The sequence below is a fragment of the Strix uralensis genome, chromosome 5 (assembly GCF_047716275.1).
Source record: "Strix uralensis isolate ZFMK-TIS-50842 chromosome 5, bStrUra1, whole genome shotgun sequence".
NCBI lineage: Eukaryota > Metazoa > Chordata > Aves > Strigiformes > Strigidae > Strix > Strix uralensis.
In genome coordinates this window covers 3061621-3079777 of record NC_133976.1, presented here as the reverse complement: position 1 = coordinate 3079777, position 18157 = coordinate 3061621, and the positions used below count along the sequence as shown (strand labels likewise).

General features: G+C 46.7%; 1 protein-coding gene across 1 annotated transcript in view; it reads right to left on the bottom strand.

Annotated features, from left to right (window-relative positions):
- The window catches only part of PLXNA4 (plexin A4), a 429280-nt gene extending 426041 nt beyond the window's left edge, over positions 1-3239 (bottom strand). Inside the window, exon 1 of the mRNA XM_074869684.1 lies at positions 2010-3239. Within this exon, the coding sequence (XP_074725785.1) occupies positions 2010-3188 (1179 nt within the window). The 5' untranslated portion in view covers positions 3189-3239. The remainder of the gene's footprint in view (positions 1-2009) is intronic.
- Between the last annotated feature and the right edge of the window lie 14918 nt (positions 3240-18157).

Below are 18157 nucleotides of genomic sequence, written 5' to 3'. Positions count from 1 at the left end.
GCTGCTTCAAACACATGTGCTAAGAGGCAGAGCAGCAGTGCTGGTGGATGGCTGGCAAGCAGGACATCAGTAAAGGAGACGAGGCCCTCACAGACATATATCCAGGCTCCAAAATACTTCACCAACCATCAAATATTTTCCAAGCTTAGCGGCTGGACTCTGCAACCCTTACAGCAGCCAAGTCACTAATACCTCTTCCCTCGGGCAGCACAGCTGATCTCAGACAGGGCTTGCCAGCAGCTCTAAGTAGACTCATTTAAGGAGAGGACAGCCCACTTTTAGTTACACTTTTCAGACTTCTGGTTTTTTCTTCAAGGATCGCCAGGCTCTTTCTCCAGCTGGGAAGCATTAGCATCTCTGATTCACAGTGAAGAAATGCAGTCACAAATATGCCAGTCCCTGGCTCCTTGTCTTCTCCCCAACCTCTGCACTCCTGCCTCTCCAAATTTGGTCTGATATATCAGTCGTCTTGTTCCGGGACTCACCCTGAGGGACACAAGAAAGCTGCTGGCCTTTTTCCTCCTGTCTAAAGCCACAGAACCCAGGTGACTGAGAGGTTTCAAACCTTCTGATTCGAGAGGTCCAGTAATGCAAACATGAGTATGGAGCACAAGCAGAGCAGATTTGCAAATGCATGGAGAGGCTTAGCGGCCCAGGAAAGAAACTCCAGTGGGAAGCTCCCAGCTTAAATCTAAAGACAGCTCTTTGAAAGTGCAGAGGCCTTGAGGCTAAACAAAAAAATCAAAGCCAGATTTGGGCACAGCCTTTCTCCCTGTGCAATACTCAGTAGGGAGATTTGCAGGTCTAGGCAGAAGAGATCCCAACTAAAATGAAGGACTTGTCCCTCTGCACGTTCGGTGTGGGAGTATGAGAGCAGTGCAAGGTCAAGCAACAATGCTGAGGGCACTGGTGTAACGGGGAATTAGGGCAGAGTAAGGAAGGATCAGTCTCCCTGCAATGAAATTTCTGTCTGCGGTCCTCTTAGTCTGTCCTTGTCCTGCAAAGGAACAACAGCAGGAATCCCCCAGCAAAGGAGGCTTCAGTACAAAGGAAAGCCGGAGCAATCCCGTATCCCAAGCCCTGACTGCCTTGAGATTACGGGGCAGGAAAGCGCTCTGCTGTCTCTCTGTATTCCCTTTGCTCAGACTTGAACTTGCCTCTCACTTAAAAGAGCTAATTAAGGAAGGAAATCAAAGCCCAGAGAAGCGGCTATTACAGCAGCCAGGGTGCAGTGCTGGCTGTAATGCTGATTTCTGTGCGTGGTATCAAAGCCAGCTGTATGGTGGTGGGGCTGACGCAGATTTCTGCAGTGACACTTTAGTGAACTGACAGAATAAACTAAGACAATTTCTTAAGACCATTTGTAGGTCAGGTAGACCAGACTCTTCCCCAATCCTGCCCTTAAGTCTTGCAGCATTTAACCCTTGATCTGCAGTGAGGCACTAATTTTTCAGTGCAGAGGCAACACAGAACTAGCTGGAAACCGGACGGCGATGGACTTTGATGGTTAATGACCAGTGCTTTTCAGCCCTAGAATAAATGAAGCCCTGGCTTCACAAAACTCCCTGAACAATCCTGCTCCTACTCCAGCCCAAGGGAATAAAATTACACCAGCAGACACAGAAACCAGCACAAACCGTTGACATTATCTACGTCCTGTTTTGGTTTAGGTTTGAGCCAAGACTGCAAAAGTAAATGTGATTTCACCCCTAATGAATTGCACAGTGATGTAACTACGACACATCCCTTCTAAAGATTTCAAGGTCTCTTGGTTCAGTTCATCAGCAAACATAGCATGCTTGGGGAGGTCAGAAAGTGACACCTTTCTCAGCTCATCCATGAGCAAACTGAGGCATGAACGGGTTAAATTAGGTGGTGTGGTGAGCTGGAGGCAGAGCCAGGACTGGAACAAGGCAGATCCTTCGTCCCTGCTCTAACCATTAAGCCATGTTCTAAGATCTGTGAGCATATGAAGAGGTTAAGGTTGGGTGCTTAGGGGCTTTACTTACCGCACTGCTACAGGGAATGTCCTTGACTTTGAGCCAGGCCAGATCTAACGTCCCCTCTCCCCTGTAGCAGGACTGCAGTCTGTCCTTGATGCGATCATTGATCTTTTTCAAGACAAAGATGCAAAGAGCAGATTCATCCAAGGACTTCATCTTCCTTTTCTGCCCCTTGGAGAAGACTGTGAAGAGGATATCATCCTCAGGGCCAACACCCAAAGACCTTGCTAAGATGGTTCCAGCCTTAGACAAGTAGGCTGCCTGGAGCAACCGGTACTCCACCCCATTCTTCTCACAGCCAATGGGCACCTCAACATAGGAGTTAAAGGCTGTGTCCTCCTTACAAAGCCGGACCAGCTTGGAGGTATAAACCTGCTCCTTCGTGGTGGAGCCAGGTGGTGAGATCATCTCAGGTTGCAGAGTCAGGAAATAGACAAAGTTACCACTGCTGAAGCCATAGATGTAGTAGATATCAAAGTCAGGGATGATGGTAAAGGTATCTGAGGGGATCTTGATCATAGAGGCCACAAACTCATCATGAAAGACATACGCAAACATCCCATCTGCCTCAGAGTTCTTGGTGAGCTTTCTGCTGGAAATAGTGGGGAAATACTCAGGTTTTCCATCCACAGCAGTGGCAATGAACAACTTGTCATCCATGTTGCTGTAAGAAACAATGACTCCAAAAACAGAGCCACTCTCATTCACCCCAGAGAGATAATGCTCCTTCTTGTGGAAGGGCTCTCCCAGCTTGAAGAGGTCATCCAGCCTCAAAAGCTTACAGATGCCCTGGTAAAGACTCCCACAGGCTATCAACCGATTCTCCTTGTAGTCTATGAGGAGCATTTTGTTTATGTTGTTAGTGGGCGTCAAGGGTTCGTTGCAGGTTTGGACTATCCTGGGAGGATAACACTTGGGATTATCTTCATCAGGACCAGTCTGGTGGGTCACCAGGACCTTCAGGTCACTGGAGAGTTTGTAGATCCTGTTGACAGCTCCCAAGTAAATGTGCCCAGTTCTTTCGTCAACCACCAAGTGGTTGAAGTTTCCCTCTGCTTGGTCTCCAGTGAAAGTGATGAAGGGCCTCTTTGGATGGAGTGGCTGCTGCCTCCCAAGAGGTGACACTGTGGTGGATAGCAGGAGGTGAGAAACCAGGCAAGTCCATTTCCACATGGCTGGTGACATGATTAGAAAGGTTTGTATTCCCAAGAGGACGAGGATTAAAAGCTGTAAGAGTCTTCAAAACACCAATTCCCTGGCAGATTTTGTCCTACAAGCAGAGAGAAAAGAAAACAAAAGTACATTACTATGGAGTATTCCTTCCTCCTCCCTCCTTCACAACCATGCCATCATCAGAGCATATTTAATTACTAATCCTCCCTTTCTCGTCTCTGAGCTCTCTACTTAAAACCAGAACAAAGGGAGCCCTCCTGAAAGAAAAGATGCTGGTAGAAAGAGCAGAAATCACATAGCAGAATAATAAATCAGCACCCCTTTAGTGTCCATTCCACACACACTGTGCCCCATGGTGCAGCACAAAAATTCACTGGAAGCCAGAGCAGTGCAGAAGGCTAATGGTAGAAACATCAAGCAGTATTTCTGTTTGCACTGCCAATTTTGACCAAATTGTGTATTTGTTATCTAAGAAGACAGGACTGGAGAAGGATTATTATCCTGCTCTTCTGGATGAAGGACTGAAGCCTAGAGAAGGTCAGGGAGCTGCCTACAGGGACAGATCCAGATGGATGCTGAGCTCTTTTGCAACCCTTGAAGTTTACCAGGAAGAAGCCAGCTCTGGTCTGACATTAACATCCTTTCTGGGAGACCTCGGTCCAGAACGGGCCTGTTTGAACAGGCTCTCTGTGGCTTCCAGATGAAAGCTGCCTCATGCTGGTCCAGCCTGGAGTACAGAATAGGGGTTGTACTGTGCCAGCCTTCACAGACACATCTACAAAGGGCATGCAGCCAAGCACGGAGCAAACTGAGCACCAGGTCTCCTCCCTCCCCTGGGCTCTCACCACAAGACTGCTCTCCACCCACTGCACAACCACGAAAACTTTGTCTAAAAGAGAGATACAGTTCCCCTGGGCATCTCAGATGACTGAGGAGAAAGGGGATGCCTAACTATTATCAGTAATACAGTCTAAAGGATCGTGAAGTAGGAAAACTAACAACTCAGGGACCAGCCTGGTGACTTTCCAAAAAGAGGCAAGAGGACTTCTTTGCACCACTCAGTCTCTTAAAATCTCTGAGGTTTAACCAGGGTGGTGGGAGCAGTACGGGGTTCTGTAATTTGGTAAGCACATCACCAAGCCCTATCTTCATGCCATGGAAATGCATCTTCCTACTCAACTGATCCATCTGTTCCCTGCTCCTTCACTTTTTCATGGCTGCTTCTGTACCAAGAACAGCTTTGGCTCTTTATGGCCCCACAGAACATGTGAGAGATGGAGTCCTACCACCTCAGGTCTCCCAAGCTAAGCTCCTTGATGAGAGCTGACTGCACAACCCTTGTTACTGGTGGCCAGGCTGAGGCACACAAGTCTTTCCTCCCTTCATCCCTCTTTAACATCCAGATCAGAATTTCACAAAACTGTTCTTCATTTTAAAAAGGACACAACCCAAACCCCAGCTCTGTTCCTGCAGGCCAATGTCCTATCACCTCTCTCACAGAGTGACTTTGCTGAAATCAGGAGTGTAACGAGCTGAGCAAAGGTGATGACAGCCAGCCCCTCACAAGTGGGAGGCGAGGAAAAAATCACTGTTTGCAGATCCCAGCAGGGAGGAAGATGTAGCAGTGACACAGGTCTGGATTCGCAGCTTTTTCAAATCTGTGCAGCTCTGCTAACGCCAGTGGAACTGAAAAATTTACTTCAGGAAATAATAAAGAGAATAAATCCTGTCTTCTTTTGACCTGTAGACTGATTAGATCTGATAGTGGAAAGGGTAAGTCTGGGCTTGTAGAGCATCTACAACTTTTATGCCACCCCAAATATTTCAAAATTCTCACAGTAGCCACAATTTCAAAGCTGTTGTATGATCACCTTCACCTCCCACTGTCCTCCCTACCGCAGCAGCTGCAGGCATTGGATAGATGACGGACAAAGGTCATTTCACATTTACTTTAGGCGTGTTTACCCTGCTCTGCTTTGCCTTTCTGGTCAAGCAAATATTTAATAAAATCAAGCTTATACTGCAGAGTTTGCAAGACTGTCTTGCGAGCAGGAGAGGATTCGCTCTGCGGGGATACGCAGGCTGGTCACGTAGGCTTTTAATAACCTTTATTATGATAGATAGAGCCGGCGATGGGATGAGCTCTCCCAGCACAACCATTCCTCTTTCAAAAGAGGCCATCCTTGAGAGAGCAGCAGAAGAGGGAAGCTGTCCCTGTTTGAGTCCTGCGTTCAGAAACATCACGTGGCGACCCTGAACACTGGCTCCCGTCACTTATGAGTTATGAACCATATTTCTAACAGACACTGGTTTGATCAGGCACTAGACAGATCTAGGAAGAAATCATTCTTTTCAAGTACTACAAAGATATCTATTTTACCCCTATATTTTACTATATTTTGCTCCTCTTAGTCCTGCAGAGTCAGCACAGCTGCAGGACAGGGAAATGGGAACTGCCTTGACCCAGAGACTGAAGAGGTAATGAACAGCCCCTCTTCTGCAACAGGACCCCTCTGCCCACAGGTCATCACAACACCCAAGAGCAGAGTTGCAATAACAGGAGGAAACCTGCCCATGAAAATAAGTGGCCAACGCAACATAAAAGGAGATGATACACTCCAGACGTGAAATCTTTGAGGCCCAAGCGGGTGAGAATCACGACTGACTTTGAGGCGAGACTGCCACTTATAGAGGAAGGGGATGGCAAGGAGAACCTTACTCCAGGCAAAGAAAGCAAATTTGATCTGGAAACTAGAGAGACCACAGTGAGAAATTCCAGGAAAGCTGGATGAGGACTCCCTTTTGCAGCAGGCAAGGGTACTTCAAAAATAGTGAACGTCATGGGGGAAGATGCTCACCTGCAGAGGAAAGAGCATCAACAGTCCACCATCACCAAGAGCCACCAAGCAAACACAGGAGCAGCCTTTGGGGACAAAGCAGGGAGAGCAGGAGCCTGGGGCTATCTTCCCATCTTCCATCAGCCATCTGAGTGACCCTAGGAGCAGGATTTTCTCTGTACACTGCTGGCACTCACTCCTCTCCCATCTGTTCACGTTGCTTATGCTGTACCCTCTGTCCTGGAGTCCCGATCAGTACTTGAGCCTCTAAGGGCTATAATTTATAATTTGGCTTAATTAATAAATAACAGCAGAGGGCAGAGGCAAGGAGGACTGGTTGTTTAGCTTGCAGAATAGAGCAGGCTTTGTACTACCCCTTAGAGGATGCACCAAGGAGAAGGGGGTTATGCATGTCTTTTTATTACCCATGTCTGTATAGCAGAAATCATAGCAGCTGAGAAGACAAATAATACAGTGCCATAGACATACTCAGTCTCTTAGGCTGCTCAGTCTACAAGAGAGTAATTATGTTATAAGAAAAAAGCAAATAAACAAGAGGCTACAGTGAGCAGGCAGTGAGGTCTGGGCTTAGGCTCTGAGCTGGGTATTTCCAAAATAAACCCAAGCCGTGTTCCCACAATGATCGGGCTCACTTGCCTTTTCCCCAGAGATGTGGCTAGCAGTGATGGCATGACCCACCATGCAGGGCTGCTGTCTGAGACCAGACTGTCTCTCCATGTGGCTCCTGCCACAACAGCCTCTTCACCAGCATATTCAGGGTCCCTGGGAAGATCACACAGCCTCTACAGCCCTCAGGGAGAGACCTTTAGGTAGAAAGCAGCCCTGCTTTTTCTCCCTCTGTCAGGGCCAGCTGCCCCCTTTACATGCAGTGGTAGTACTGAGGGGATGCCACAGATCATAACAATACAAAGCTTTTCCTTGAGACTGGATCTTCTGGGTGAGTCTCTTCACCGCCTTGGCATAAAAAAGCCAAGACACTGCCTACCTCCTTCTCTGACCACGGTTAGGCTGTGGTGCTACAAAACCTTCATGACATGCAGAAAACCCAAAGTAAGATATCATTCTTTTTTCCAGAACTGGAGCTACACCAGATTTGAACCTAGCCTGGACATGAAATCAAAGCAGTGGAAGCCTTCTCACAAATCCACCTGTTTCAGACAGGGTCCCATCCATGGTCAGACGAAGGTCTCAGAGTCAGCTCCCACGTAAGGTCTCACACCGCTCTCTTGTCTGTGGGACCAGCGTCTCAACTCTATGGCTTGCAAATAACACATTGCCCATAACACCCTTTCAATTCACACAGTTCGGTTTAAGGACTTGTTTCATCCTGAAGGACAGCAAATTATTTTGCTACCCTACGGTGTGGTTACTTTTTTACTGTTATTGACCATTTCCAGAAAAGGTTAGAGACCACTGAGTTAGAGGATACATCTTGGTTCTGCTCAGGGGTCTCCAGGACATGATCCCAAGACTCTACAACCTGCAACCTTATGGTAAATAGATAGAGTTCTGGACAAGAAAAGTTTGGGTGCAAAAAAAAATACGCGGAGGAAACTTTCCTAATTCTTTTAACTCAGGTGGTGGCTGTTATTAGATGGGATAGCTAGGGAATGCTGAATAAAACCTCAAAATGCAGCAGGTTTCAAGGGAACAAAGTCAAGAAGGATGCGCTATGGCTGAGGAAGTAGGAATAAATCGAGAATAAAGAGGGCATAAAGGACTGATCTGCCAATTGAAAGGGAAGGACTTGGGAGGAAGCGTACAGGGAGAGGGGAAAGAGAGCTGGGGTATTTGGTTTTGATTGATAATCTCACAAAAGCCACAGTCACGTCACTGCACTAGTGACTGGCACAAATCCACCCCACTGCTCCTGAAAGGAACATGTCGCTGAGTGAACACAGGAGGCGACAGCATCTCCTCATTTGACTCACACACACACAACCCTCCTGCCATCAAGGGCGGCAGACAGATTCACATCACCAGGTCCCCTGCCACAGCCACATGTTGGCAGCAGGGACACTGCAAGGTCAGCGGCAACAGGAGCCACACCTGAGAGCCTGGCTGCAAAAAGCCATGGAAGCAAACCCACCCTGGGTCCAGCTCCAGCCAGGGGTTCAGAGCAAAAGTACATATCAAAATATAGAACACGACCAAAACGTGCTGAAAAACAGCACTGGGAGAGGGAGAAAACTCACCACCTCCTCCTGCACAGTGAGTCTGACACCACCCCGGAGTCCCGGCAGCTGGTGGGACGGGCTCGGTGAGTTCTCCACCACGCAGCACCTGGCTAGAAGGAAGCCAGCAGCGCCCAGGACTCCTGTGCAATGCCAACGGTATGGGCTGGGCGGTTAATGAAGCCCAGTGTTAATCAGGCAGCACGCTCCTCTGTTTACTTTTGCTCCACATAGGCACAGCTATTCATTTCCCAGGATGCGGGAGGCCGTGCAGAGATGCTGACGAGGCAGAGGCCCAGTGACGGAGCCAGCACAGAGCAGTTCAGCACCAAGTGCAGCTACACAATCCCTTTAATCTCAGCTAAAGAATTTTTTTTTTCCTGGCTTCCTTTAATAAACCCTGATTACCATGGATAGAAGCTTTTCTTTGGGAGCCGACATGGCGAGAAAACTCATGCAGAGACATTGTTGACAGCTCCCCCAACAAAGACTGGCTTCTAACTTCAGATAAATCCTTCCTTCCTGAATTTACAACCTGTCCAACGCCTGATGGAAACTGAAGGAGAGTCTCCCTTTGAGGGCATCCCACGCCAGAGCATCTTTCCTTTGGAGCTCACCACAATGAACAGATCCCAGTGCAAGCTGCAGCTTGTCCCAAATAAAGAGATTAATTTCAGGAGTGGTTGGTTTGCAAGGCACTTAAGCTAAGGCAGGGCAACATGGCCTTCCCTCATCACACAGATTATTCTACTCAGGCACTCAGATGGTGCCCATCACCTTGTTACCTGTGTCCCTGCCAGAAGCATATTAATTGATGGGATTAACACTTGTCATGAATGGGACTTTCTTCCTTTTTTCCCAATTTCCCCATGTGATAAAACTGCACGTGGATGGTGTTTCTGCTTGCATTTCAGATTGGGTTTCCTATCAGCAAAAGCAGGTCAGAGCTGTGCTGCTTTGTGCTTGGAAGGGAGAGCAGAAAGATTTGTAATGGTTTCTCAGTTCCTCCAGGAATTTGCTACACAGAGACTCGAATGAAAACACAAATATTCAGTGTCACAGAAACAAGAATGGAGTTTTGAGGTCGTAGAAATAACCTTCAAGTCCAGAGACTGGGGTTAAACTCTCTTTTCTGGCGCAGACTTGGACGTGAGTCTCCATGGTTGAGTATCACCCTCCATGACACAGGTAACTGTATTTCCCAGTCTCCTGAAAGTATTCTGAGGCTAAATCTATTAAAATTATTCCTTATCACAGTAAGTGGGGAAATGTAAACCCCCAGACAAACAAACTATTGCAGCAAAAGCACACAAGGTCATTGATTTTAAGCAAACCATGCCACAATAATGCCTAACTTTGTTGATCCTACCTTGAGGAATGTGTGTATGAGACTATGTAGGTCCAAAGCACTGAGAAAAGTGAAGAATTGCCAAAAGCCAGAGTGTCAGGTTGACTTCTGTTTCAAAGTCTCATTCTTGTCCCCAATGAAGCCATCATACACTCCTGGAACTCTGTTCTCCCCACTACAAAGTGTTCCCGTACTATATTTCACTGAAGTGCAGCTCTCATGGGGTTGGCTGTGGTAAACTGGCTAAGAAATTAAAAGGCACTTCACAGGTAAGGAGGCCCTGATCAGCTCTAGACAAAAAGAGGAATAAACACAGCCTCTGCCCCTAAAGGAGTGATGAATATTGAAAAGAAAATCAACTGGGTTTCATCCCCCAGGTCTCCCCAGCTTGTATATCAATTACAGCACTTTAGGACAGCCTTGAGGAAAATGGCATTTCCTTCCTCAAAAGTCAAGATTATGCTCGCAAATTCCCTTCAGAGCTTCAGGGGCTCTGAAGAGTACCCAAATGAAGTCTTTAAATTTTCTGGACCTGGTTCAGATGGGAGCCCTAAAACACCACTTTGATCCTCAAACAGCAAGTAAGGGGCTCTGACCCCAGCTTTCTCCATGAGTCAGCAGGCAGCTATTTTCTTGTTGGCTGAGGCTGTATAGCACAGTTTATGTTGCATTCAATGCCAGTGGGTGGATGTTTCCCCCTGCTTTGCAATCTTGGGAAGATCTGTGAGACACAAGTCCTCTCTCTCAGGCTGAAGTCTTGTAATTAGCACTGTATAAATCCACGAAGAGCCAAATCTCGTAAGACAGAGACCATACTTCAGCTGTCTCCCAAACGCCTGGCAGAGAGAGTAACTCCGCATTCACAGTGACTTTGTGATCACTGGCTATTTCATTCTCAAGATCTACATGAGATGCCAACAAGGATAAAACGTGGGACTTACTTAAAGGAAAAAACAAAACCTTTAGGCTTTGATCTACTGGTTGTTGGAGCACTGAGATCTATATTTGGAGGTGGGGAAACCACTTGCAAAGAAGCCAGGAGAGAATCCCCAGTCTTCAAAGTCTGAGACTTCACTACATATTCAAAAGGCAGCTGGAGCAGAGCAGCCTGAGAGACACAGGGTAAAAGCAACAATTCTGGGAAAATCAGAGATGATACCAGGATGGGGAATAAGGTTTGGAAATAAAGCTTCAGAGGGATGTAGAGCTGGTGGATTTGCTGCACAGGATAAGGCTGCAAACCAGAGGAGCTTCAGTTACTGGTGACCAGTACGTGACAGTTCAGAGAGCATGGGAAGTTCTCTCGAATGAAGAGTGTACAACTGGCCATCCCAATGTGATTAAAGCAGAGCACGGCTGTGTACTCACAGAGATCCAGGATCCTCTAGAGTAAGGACCACCAACCCTGCAACTGTACCAAACCTTACAGTCAGAAATAGGCTGAACACACAGCAGGAGTAGGAACATAAAGAAAATGCTCTTAACAACACTGTATTACTGGGAGGAAAGAGTCAGACAGACGTGTGATGATTTCTCTTCAGTGATGCAGGGTTTGCAGCAGAGGCTAGAACGGAGTCTCCCTTTATGCTTTATTCAGCATTAAATTTCCTCCTTTCATTTATGGCAGGTATCCAACCCATTCTGCAGCAGCAACCACTAGCTATGGATAGGGCCAGTGGAAAGATCTGACACAGCAAATCCTTCATCTTCAGCTTCCCACGTGAGTGGCTGAAGAGAGCAGATGAGCAAGAACAGTCCCATAAAACAGAGCTGGCCGGACCATCTCAAATCTTAGCCAGATCTCAAGTCCAACACACACATTATCACTAGTGGGAAGGAGTAGTGCTGACCAGCATTTGCTCCCCCAAACCTAAAGGAAAGCTTCAGTTTACTGCAACCATTAGCATTATTTTTATAGTGACATCTGTACTGGAGATTATGGAAAAAGAAAATATTAGACATCTCCTTGTTTCGTTTTCTCTGCACTTACTAACTCTGACCAAATTCCTAAATCCTTCTGAGCGGGTTTTTATGCACCCATGAACCTCCTGGGCAGACACATGTCAATTATTTTATCACTCTGACTTTTACATGACAGCCTTTCCACCAACTCGTATCTGTCTTTCAGCCCTTGAGAAGATCAGATGAGGGACAGTCTTTTTCCCTGTTTCTGTAGTACCAAGGGTAATTAGGTTCCAATATGGTTAGTTCATAACTTGCACATGTTAGCTAAGATAATCTATTTCTGCTGACTCCATGGGCTTGAAAAGAGATCTTTAAGACATGTCAGAAGGCTGACTAGTCCATACTTCTGCCCCAAAGTTCACCAGCCCAGGCATCTTCTCCAGATGTGAGATTGCTACAGTCTATGATGTCTTCTTCACAAATGAAACAATACAGCACCAAATAGACATTTTTTGAACAATACTAATCTACTGTATGTTTTACTTGGCTTTCCCTTACAAATATAATCAGAACTGCATTAAAATTGTTTATAACTTCTAATCATTCTGGCACTCTTTTTGTCAAGTTCAGAATGAAGCAAGGCTCAGTGCAGCTGCTGTGTTCAGAGCAGGATTCTCCCCTGAGAAAAAATACCCAAGATCAGACCAAACGAGAGATGTCCTCTTCAGAGGACTTCCCCTCAGAGCGCCTTGGCTAAAACCTTCTGTCCCAACTTGCCTTGGATTTCTTTAGCAGGCTAAAGGGCCGTTAAGATGCCACCCAATCCAAAAGGCAAACGAAGGGATGGGACTTGGATGGAGACCCCCATGCTTGCACTAGCAGAAACATCCAGCTGAGAGACAGTTTCAAGCCCAGCAGCAGCAACGGGGATTGACTCTACTCATTGTGCCGATAGCTGTAATGAGGCAGTGTGGACACAGCCCTGATAAGCAGCAGCTTTGTGAGCATTTCAGGGAGGAGAAAACAAAAGAAAAAAAAGGCAGTATGATATCTATCCCACCACATTCCCATGATGCCCCATTTTACAGACAACGGAGGAAGACCACAACAGGTACTTTCAGCAGAGAAACAGCAACAAAACTTGACACCCCCCCCCTTCCAAAAAAATACCTGGATAAACTATTACTAATTTGCTATTCATCTTCTTGTCCAGTGACTCTGTCACTGCAAGGCAGAGGACAAGCCTAGCTGCTGCCAACACATACAAAGGCCAATGGGAAGTTATTCTTAGAGCCCTGCCCGGCTGTCGCTGCAGGATAACTAGCTCCAAATCATGCTTGACAGTCTCAAGATACTGCTGAGCTAGACAAGACACCTATGGCCAGGATCAGATACAGACAAGAGACAGAATTGTGCTAATACGAGTAAAAAGATAATCACATGCTATGTTTGTTAACAGGAAGGTTAGAAGAGAGCTGATGTTTTATACACGCACAGAGGCTGCATTTGCAAGGAGATACATAAATCTATCCTGTACAGCATACAGACGCATTTATTTTTGCACAAAATTATGCAATTCCTGTACTCCCGGTGCAGGGCAGTGTGTGCATGCATAATTACACCAAGCATTAGCAGCAACACCTAGAGCTCAGGTTGCCTGACATGTTCTGTAGTGAGACTCGATTTTAAGGTCCTCATTACTTTGACAGACCTGAACAGCTCAGGGGACAATTTCCTCAGCTTGGTGTCTGCCTCGGGCTAACATCCCCGTAGAAAGTTGCATTCAGAATGGCTCGAGCAATTCTGAGAACTAAATTAGGAGAAAAGTTTTTGCAAGTTACTGATTTTAATTTTTTTTCTCTGTTTGACTTGGTTATATTCTTTCCACTGTCTTACTGAAAAGCTTCCATGCTTTGGAGCAAGTAGTAAAAATTACAGAATCACAGAATCATCTAGGTTGGAAAAGACCTTGAAGATCATCCAGTCCAACCGTTAACCTAAAACACTGACAGTTCCCAACTACACCATATCCCTAAGTGCTATGTCGATCCTACTCTTAAACACCTCCAGGGATGGGGACGCCCCCCCTGCCCTGGGCAGCCCATTCCAACGCCCAACAACCCCTTCTGGAAAGAAATACTTCCTAATATCTAATCTAAACTTTCCCTGGTGCAACTTGAGGCCATTCCCTCTTGTCCTATCACTTATTACTTGGTTAAAGAGACTCATCTCCAGTTCTCTGCACCCTCCTTTCAGGTAGTTGTAGAAGGTGATGAGGTCTCCCCTCAGCCTCCTCTTCTCCAGACTAAATTGGGAGGGTCCTCCCCTGCTGTCATGGGGATCTTCTGGCCACGCCTGAAAGTCCGTCTAAATTTGATCAAGTTACAGCATCTAATAACACATACATTGCAAGTAAACATTTTGCCTTTTCCACTGCTCCCAGGATGGATCAGACAGCGCTTGGGCTATCACCACAGGAGGAGTAAAACATGCTCAACATCAGGGATGACGGGACTAAGCAGGTTTTCCCCACGCTTATTCGCTGCGTCGGCTGGAAGCTGTTGTGGTGCTAAGCACTGCTGCTGAGGAAAACTCTCCTGTGCTCCCTGATGGACTTGAACTGCAGCTCAGCTTAATTAACCCAGTCAGGAAGTGAAAGAAGAGGGTGCTCTGACACAAGGAAGGGAAGGCTGGAAAGCAGAGGAGGGGGAGAAAATTGGGCAGAGACAATTTAAGAAAAGGGATATGAGCAGAGACTGGGAAATGTGGGCAGAATGCAGATTTACAAGATCTGTAACCACTGAAACATTCCCTCCTCATGAATGGGGCATTGATCCCACAGCTCCTGAGTCTCCCAGTTCCTCTAAGATGGGTTTCCTCCAGCTGCTGACAAATCTGGAGGTCAAATCAGTTACATAAGGTTAAAGTTCTGGGAAGACATTTCCATTTTTGCCTTGCTCAAGAGCTTAGGAAATGCATATCAAAACAAAGAATGCTGCTGGAGAAAGGAAAAGAAGGAAAAAAAGAGCCAGTAGCTGCTGAATAATTGCAGACTTATCTAGCATCTTCTCTAACCCTTCTATGTGCATTGAGAAGGGGTTGCAGGAGGTCTTCCTGAGCCAAGGACAACACTATCCCCTTCCAATTCCTTCTAAACACTAATATTTAATGTCAAGCTAGAACAAGTTACCAAATTATAGGACTTAATAGAACCAGGAGCAGCAGCCCTTATTTACAGACTATTCTTATTTAAGTTAAACCCAACAAATTATGTGGGAAGAGGGGGTGGCACAGTGCCTGATGACATGATGCTGCTGTTACTTCGCCATCCTGCCATAGCTCACACCAGCACATCACACCTTGTCCTGAAGGGCCCTTCCAGCTCCCCCCAGTAAAATAACACATTGCTGCTTGCAAGGGCAACCAGCGGTTCTAATCAAGATGTTCCTACTAAGAGCGAGTCCTCACCTCCAGAAGTTTCAGTCTAGAAACACCCCAGGGGAACAGAGGTCCAGGGAGGTGAAGACTTGGGATACAGGCCATGGGTTTAATCCCAAGTTCAGTGCCACAGCAACAAGTATTCTGCAGACCCAAGCATGCAGCACCAGAGGAACGTCCTTTATAGCTGATTTTCTCTATTATCATCTCCTTTGGTGCATGTTTTAGGAACACACACACTCCCTAAGCAGTAAATTCCCATCAGCCTTAAACCCATCCCCTCTGCCAGCACTTTGCCAGCATCAGCAGAATAGGTGCATTACACACCCGAGTGTCATCACTGAAACTACTTTAAATAGTTCAATGGTCACCGTGTTCAGCTGTGAGTCTGCATGGATACATCCAGGGCATCCTGAAATGATATAGCACAGAGTCCTGCTGCTGGCACCCAGCCTGCGGAGCTGGGGGGAGGAAGGGAGGACGCGTCTGCTCCGGCTACTCATCTGCTAAAGCTTTCTGCAATTTATACGTGTGCTTCCCCACACTGACAAACCTCAAGAGGAGACACTGTCAGGCTGCCATCAGCAATGGCACTTTGTAGACAGCTTCCTGCTGCTGCAAAGCACACCTGCAAAAGGCAAAATCTCTCCTTCTCCTTCCATAAATATCTTCCTTTGGCCAGACACTCAGACACGGGTGGAAGCTGCAGGTGCTCTGCACTTTTCAGGATCCGACCCTTCATTTGCACGACCACATGCCTAGTGCTATCAGCAAATCCTCAAATCACCCTAGTGCAGCCACAAGGAGGGTGATGCAATTGTTTCAGCTATTTGCACAAGCCTCATAATTGCAGACCCATCATCGCAAAGCTGTGTGAGGATAGGTGTTACAGAGAAAACCCAGCACCAGAAACAGGCATGTGAGCCCATTCAGTCTGCAAAAGATAGTTTATGGGTTTGCAATAACCAGTGATTTCAGATCTGGGTCGTACTACCCAGAAGAAAGTTACTTGTTTGCTTAGTCAGCTGCAAGCAAAATGTCACCCCAAACTCTAATTTAATCCAGATCCAAACACCATCTGCTTTGTTCATCTCTGCTCATGCAGTCTAAAGGCACCTGTGCCTGAGATGAGGGGCATTTTTAATGTGGGGCCGTGGGAAGGTCATCTCTGTTCATAAAATCCTGCTCATTAGAAATGCAGGCCTTGATAACACAGGTTGTAAGACCTGAAGAAACACTACAAAACAGATGCGCCAGTACTGAAACTGTGAGACCCACAGAGGACTGGTTTCCACGTGCACTCCAGCCCCCCAGGCTGCATTGCAGAGGGTAAGCTTGCCCTCATTTTCCATGCCTCCATCTCTCCACTCATCCTTCTCTCCAAAACAGGACTTGTTGCTCTCTTCCCTCACCATGCAGGATCCTGCAGCTGCACTTTGAGTGCTGCACAGTCTCACATACTGTAAAAAGCATGCCAGCCTGCACCCACGCACCCAGAACTTTTGGGGATGCAGTCACAACTGTTTCAACAGAAGGTAGGAGCATCCCCCCCTGCTCCTGGAGAGCATCATCTGTGCTCCAGCCCCCAGGAAAAGCAGGACATGCAACTTGGGGCTGGCTGGGGAGGCTTGGGTGGCTGCAGATGGATTTTGATGACATGAGGCATCCACTCAGACAGGAGGCTGGGCTGAAATTTGCCCTCGCTTCAAAAGTTAGAGCCTGTAACTCTTTTTCTTTCACTAGAGGAAAAGGGCAGGGGGAGAGAAGAAGGGAAATGAAGTTTGGGTTGGTGATAACAATGGTTGAATGAAGCATTGGTTTGTACTGGGCACTGCTGAGCTTACCGGGACAGACGTGGGGAGCTCATCCAGGTGCCACTTCTGGCCTTATTTATTTTTCTAACTTAATAAAGCAAAAGCATAGAGGTAAGTAGAATCACAGAGTTCTCCAAAAAGAGCCCATCTAGCAGCTCCCTTTGCCAGACTGACCCTTTCCAGGTCAGTGTCAGCAAACACACGAAATATAGGACTTGCCGCATGGACCAAACCACGCTGCAGCACGTCCATGGCTACGGCTCAATACTGTGCAGCGAATCAAACTCCAAATTGTCCTCTGTCTCTGCACTAAATAGGAAATCCCCATCAGCTGCCTGTGGAAGGGAGCCCACAGCTCACAGCTGTGGTTCTGCCAGACGCCGCAGAGCCGGGATAAAAATTGTAGTGGCGTACACAGGTGTAAAAATGCTATCGCAATTCAATGGGTTATTAATAACAATATATTTCTCCTCTGTGGCCATCTGCATCCCATACACCCCCACAAATCCGGCACTTTCCTCTTCCAGCTACAACACGCTCTCTCATTCAGGGCAGATAATTCCCTTTTTTTCCTTGCCTTCAAATCATGCACAAAGGTAGCGCTCAACAGGCGGTTTCGCTGGTACGGTCCATGCAGACTAACATTGTGCCAAGCACCATGAACTCAGAACAGAGGTTTTTCTACCAAGGTGCCAGAAATAATACAAATAAACTCTTCTTCTCTCCCTGGCGTTATATCTACAGCTCCACACATCACTACCAGCAGGGCTTTAAAACTAAAACAGACTGGGCCTACGTGGCTTGAATTTATTCTGGAAATTTATCTCTTCTTGCTGAAAGCTCTGTGTTTGCTTGATCTTCCTGCCTTCCAAGTCCTACAAGTGCCACATGTTTCACAGCTGGATTCCTGACAGAGAAAGAAAACAGGAGGAAAGAGAGAACAGATTATATATATATATATATATATATACACGAATGCAATGGCCAAGGTTTTCAAAAGTCGCCTGTGAACTTGAGCAAAGTAGCTTCAGATATCTCCAAGAGACCTATGCACAGGAAACATAGAGCTCTTGAGCTTCCAAAAATCTGCTCTCCATTGGCAGAAGAGGAAGGAAAAGGAAATGGGGGGGTTCCAAAGGACTTGCTGCTCTGAAGATGCTCAAGACTAGCTCTTGCAGGAAAGGATTTGCAGAAAAAAACTGTATCAGGGAAGGCTGGAGATAAGACAGCCAGAAGGAAGGACAGATCTGTGTGGCAGTAAGGGAAATGTTGACTACTTTTAATTCTCAAATTTGCTGGAGTGTGACTACTAAAATAATAATGAGTTTGTCCAGATCCAGGAGAATTCGTTCACCCTCAGCAGGTGTGACATGGGAATATCCCTGGGCTCCAGCACAGCTAATGGTCCCACAAAGACATGGGCAGCAGCATCCACTTCCAACTT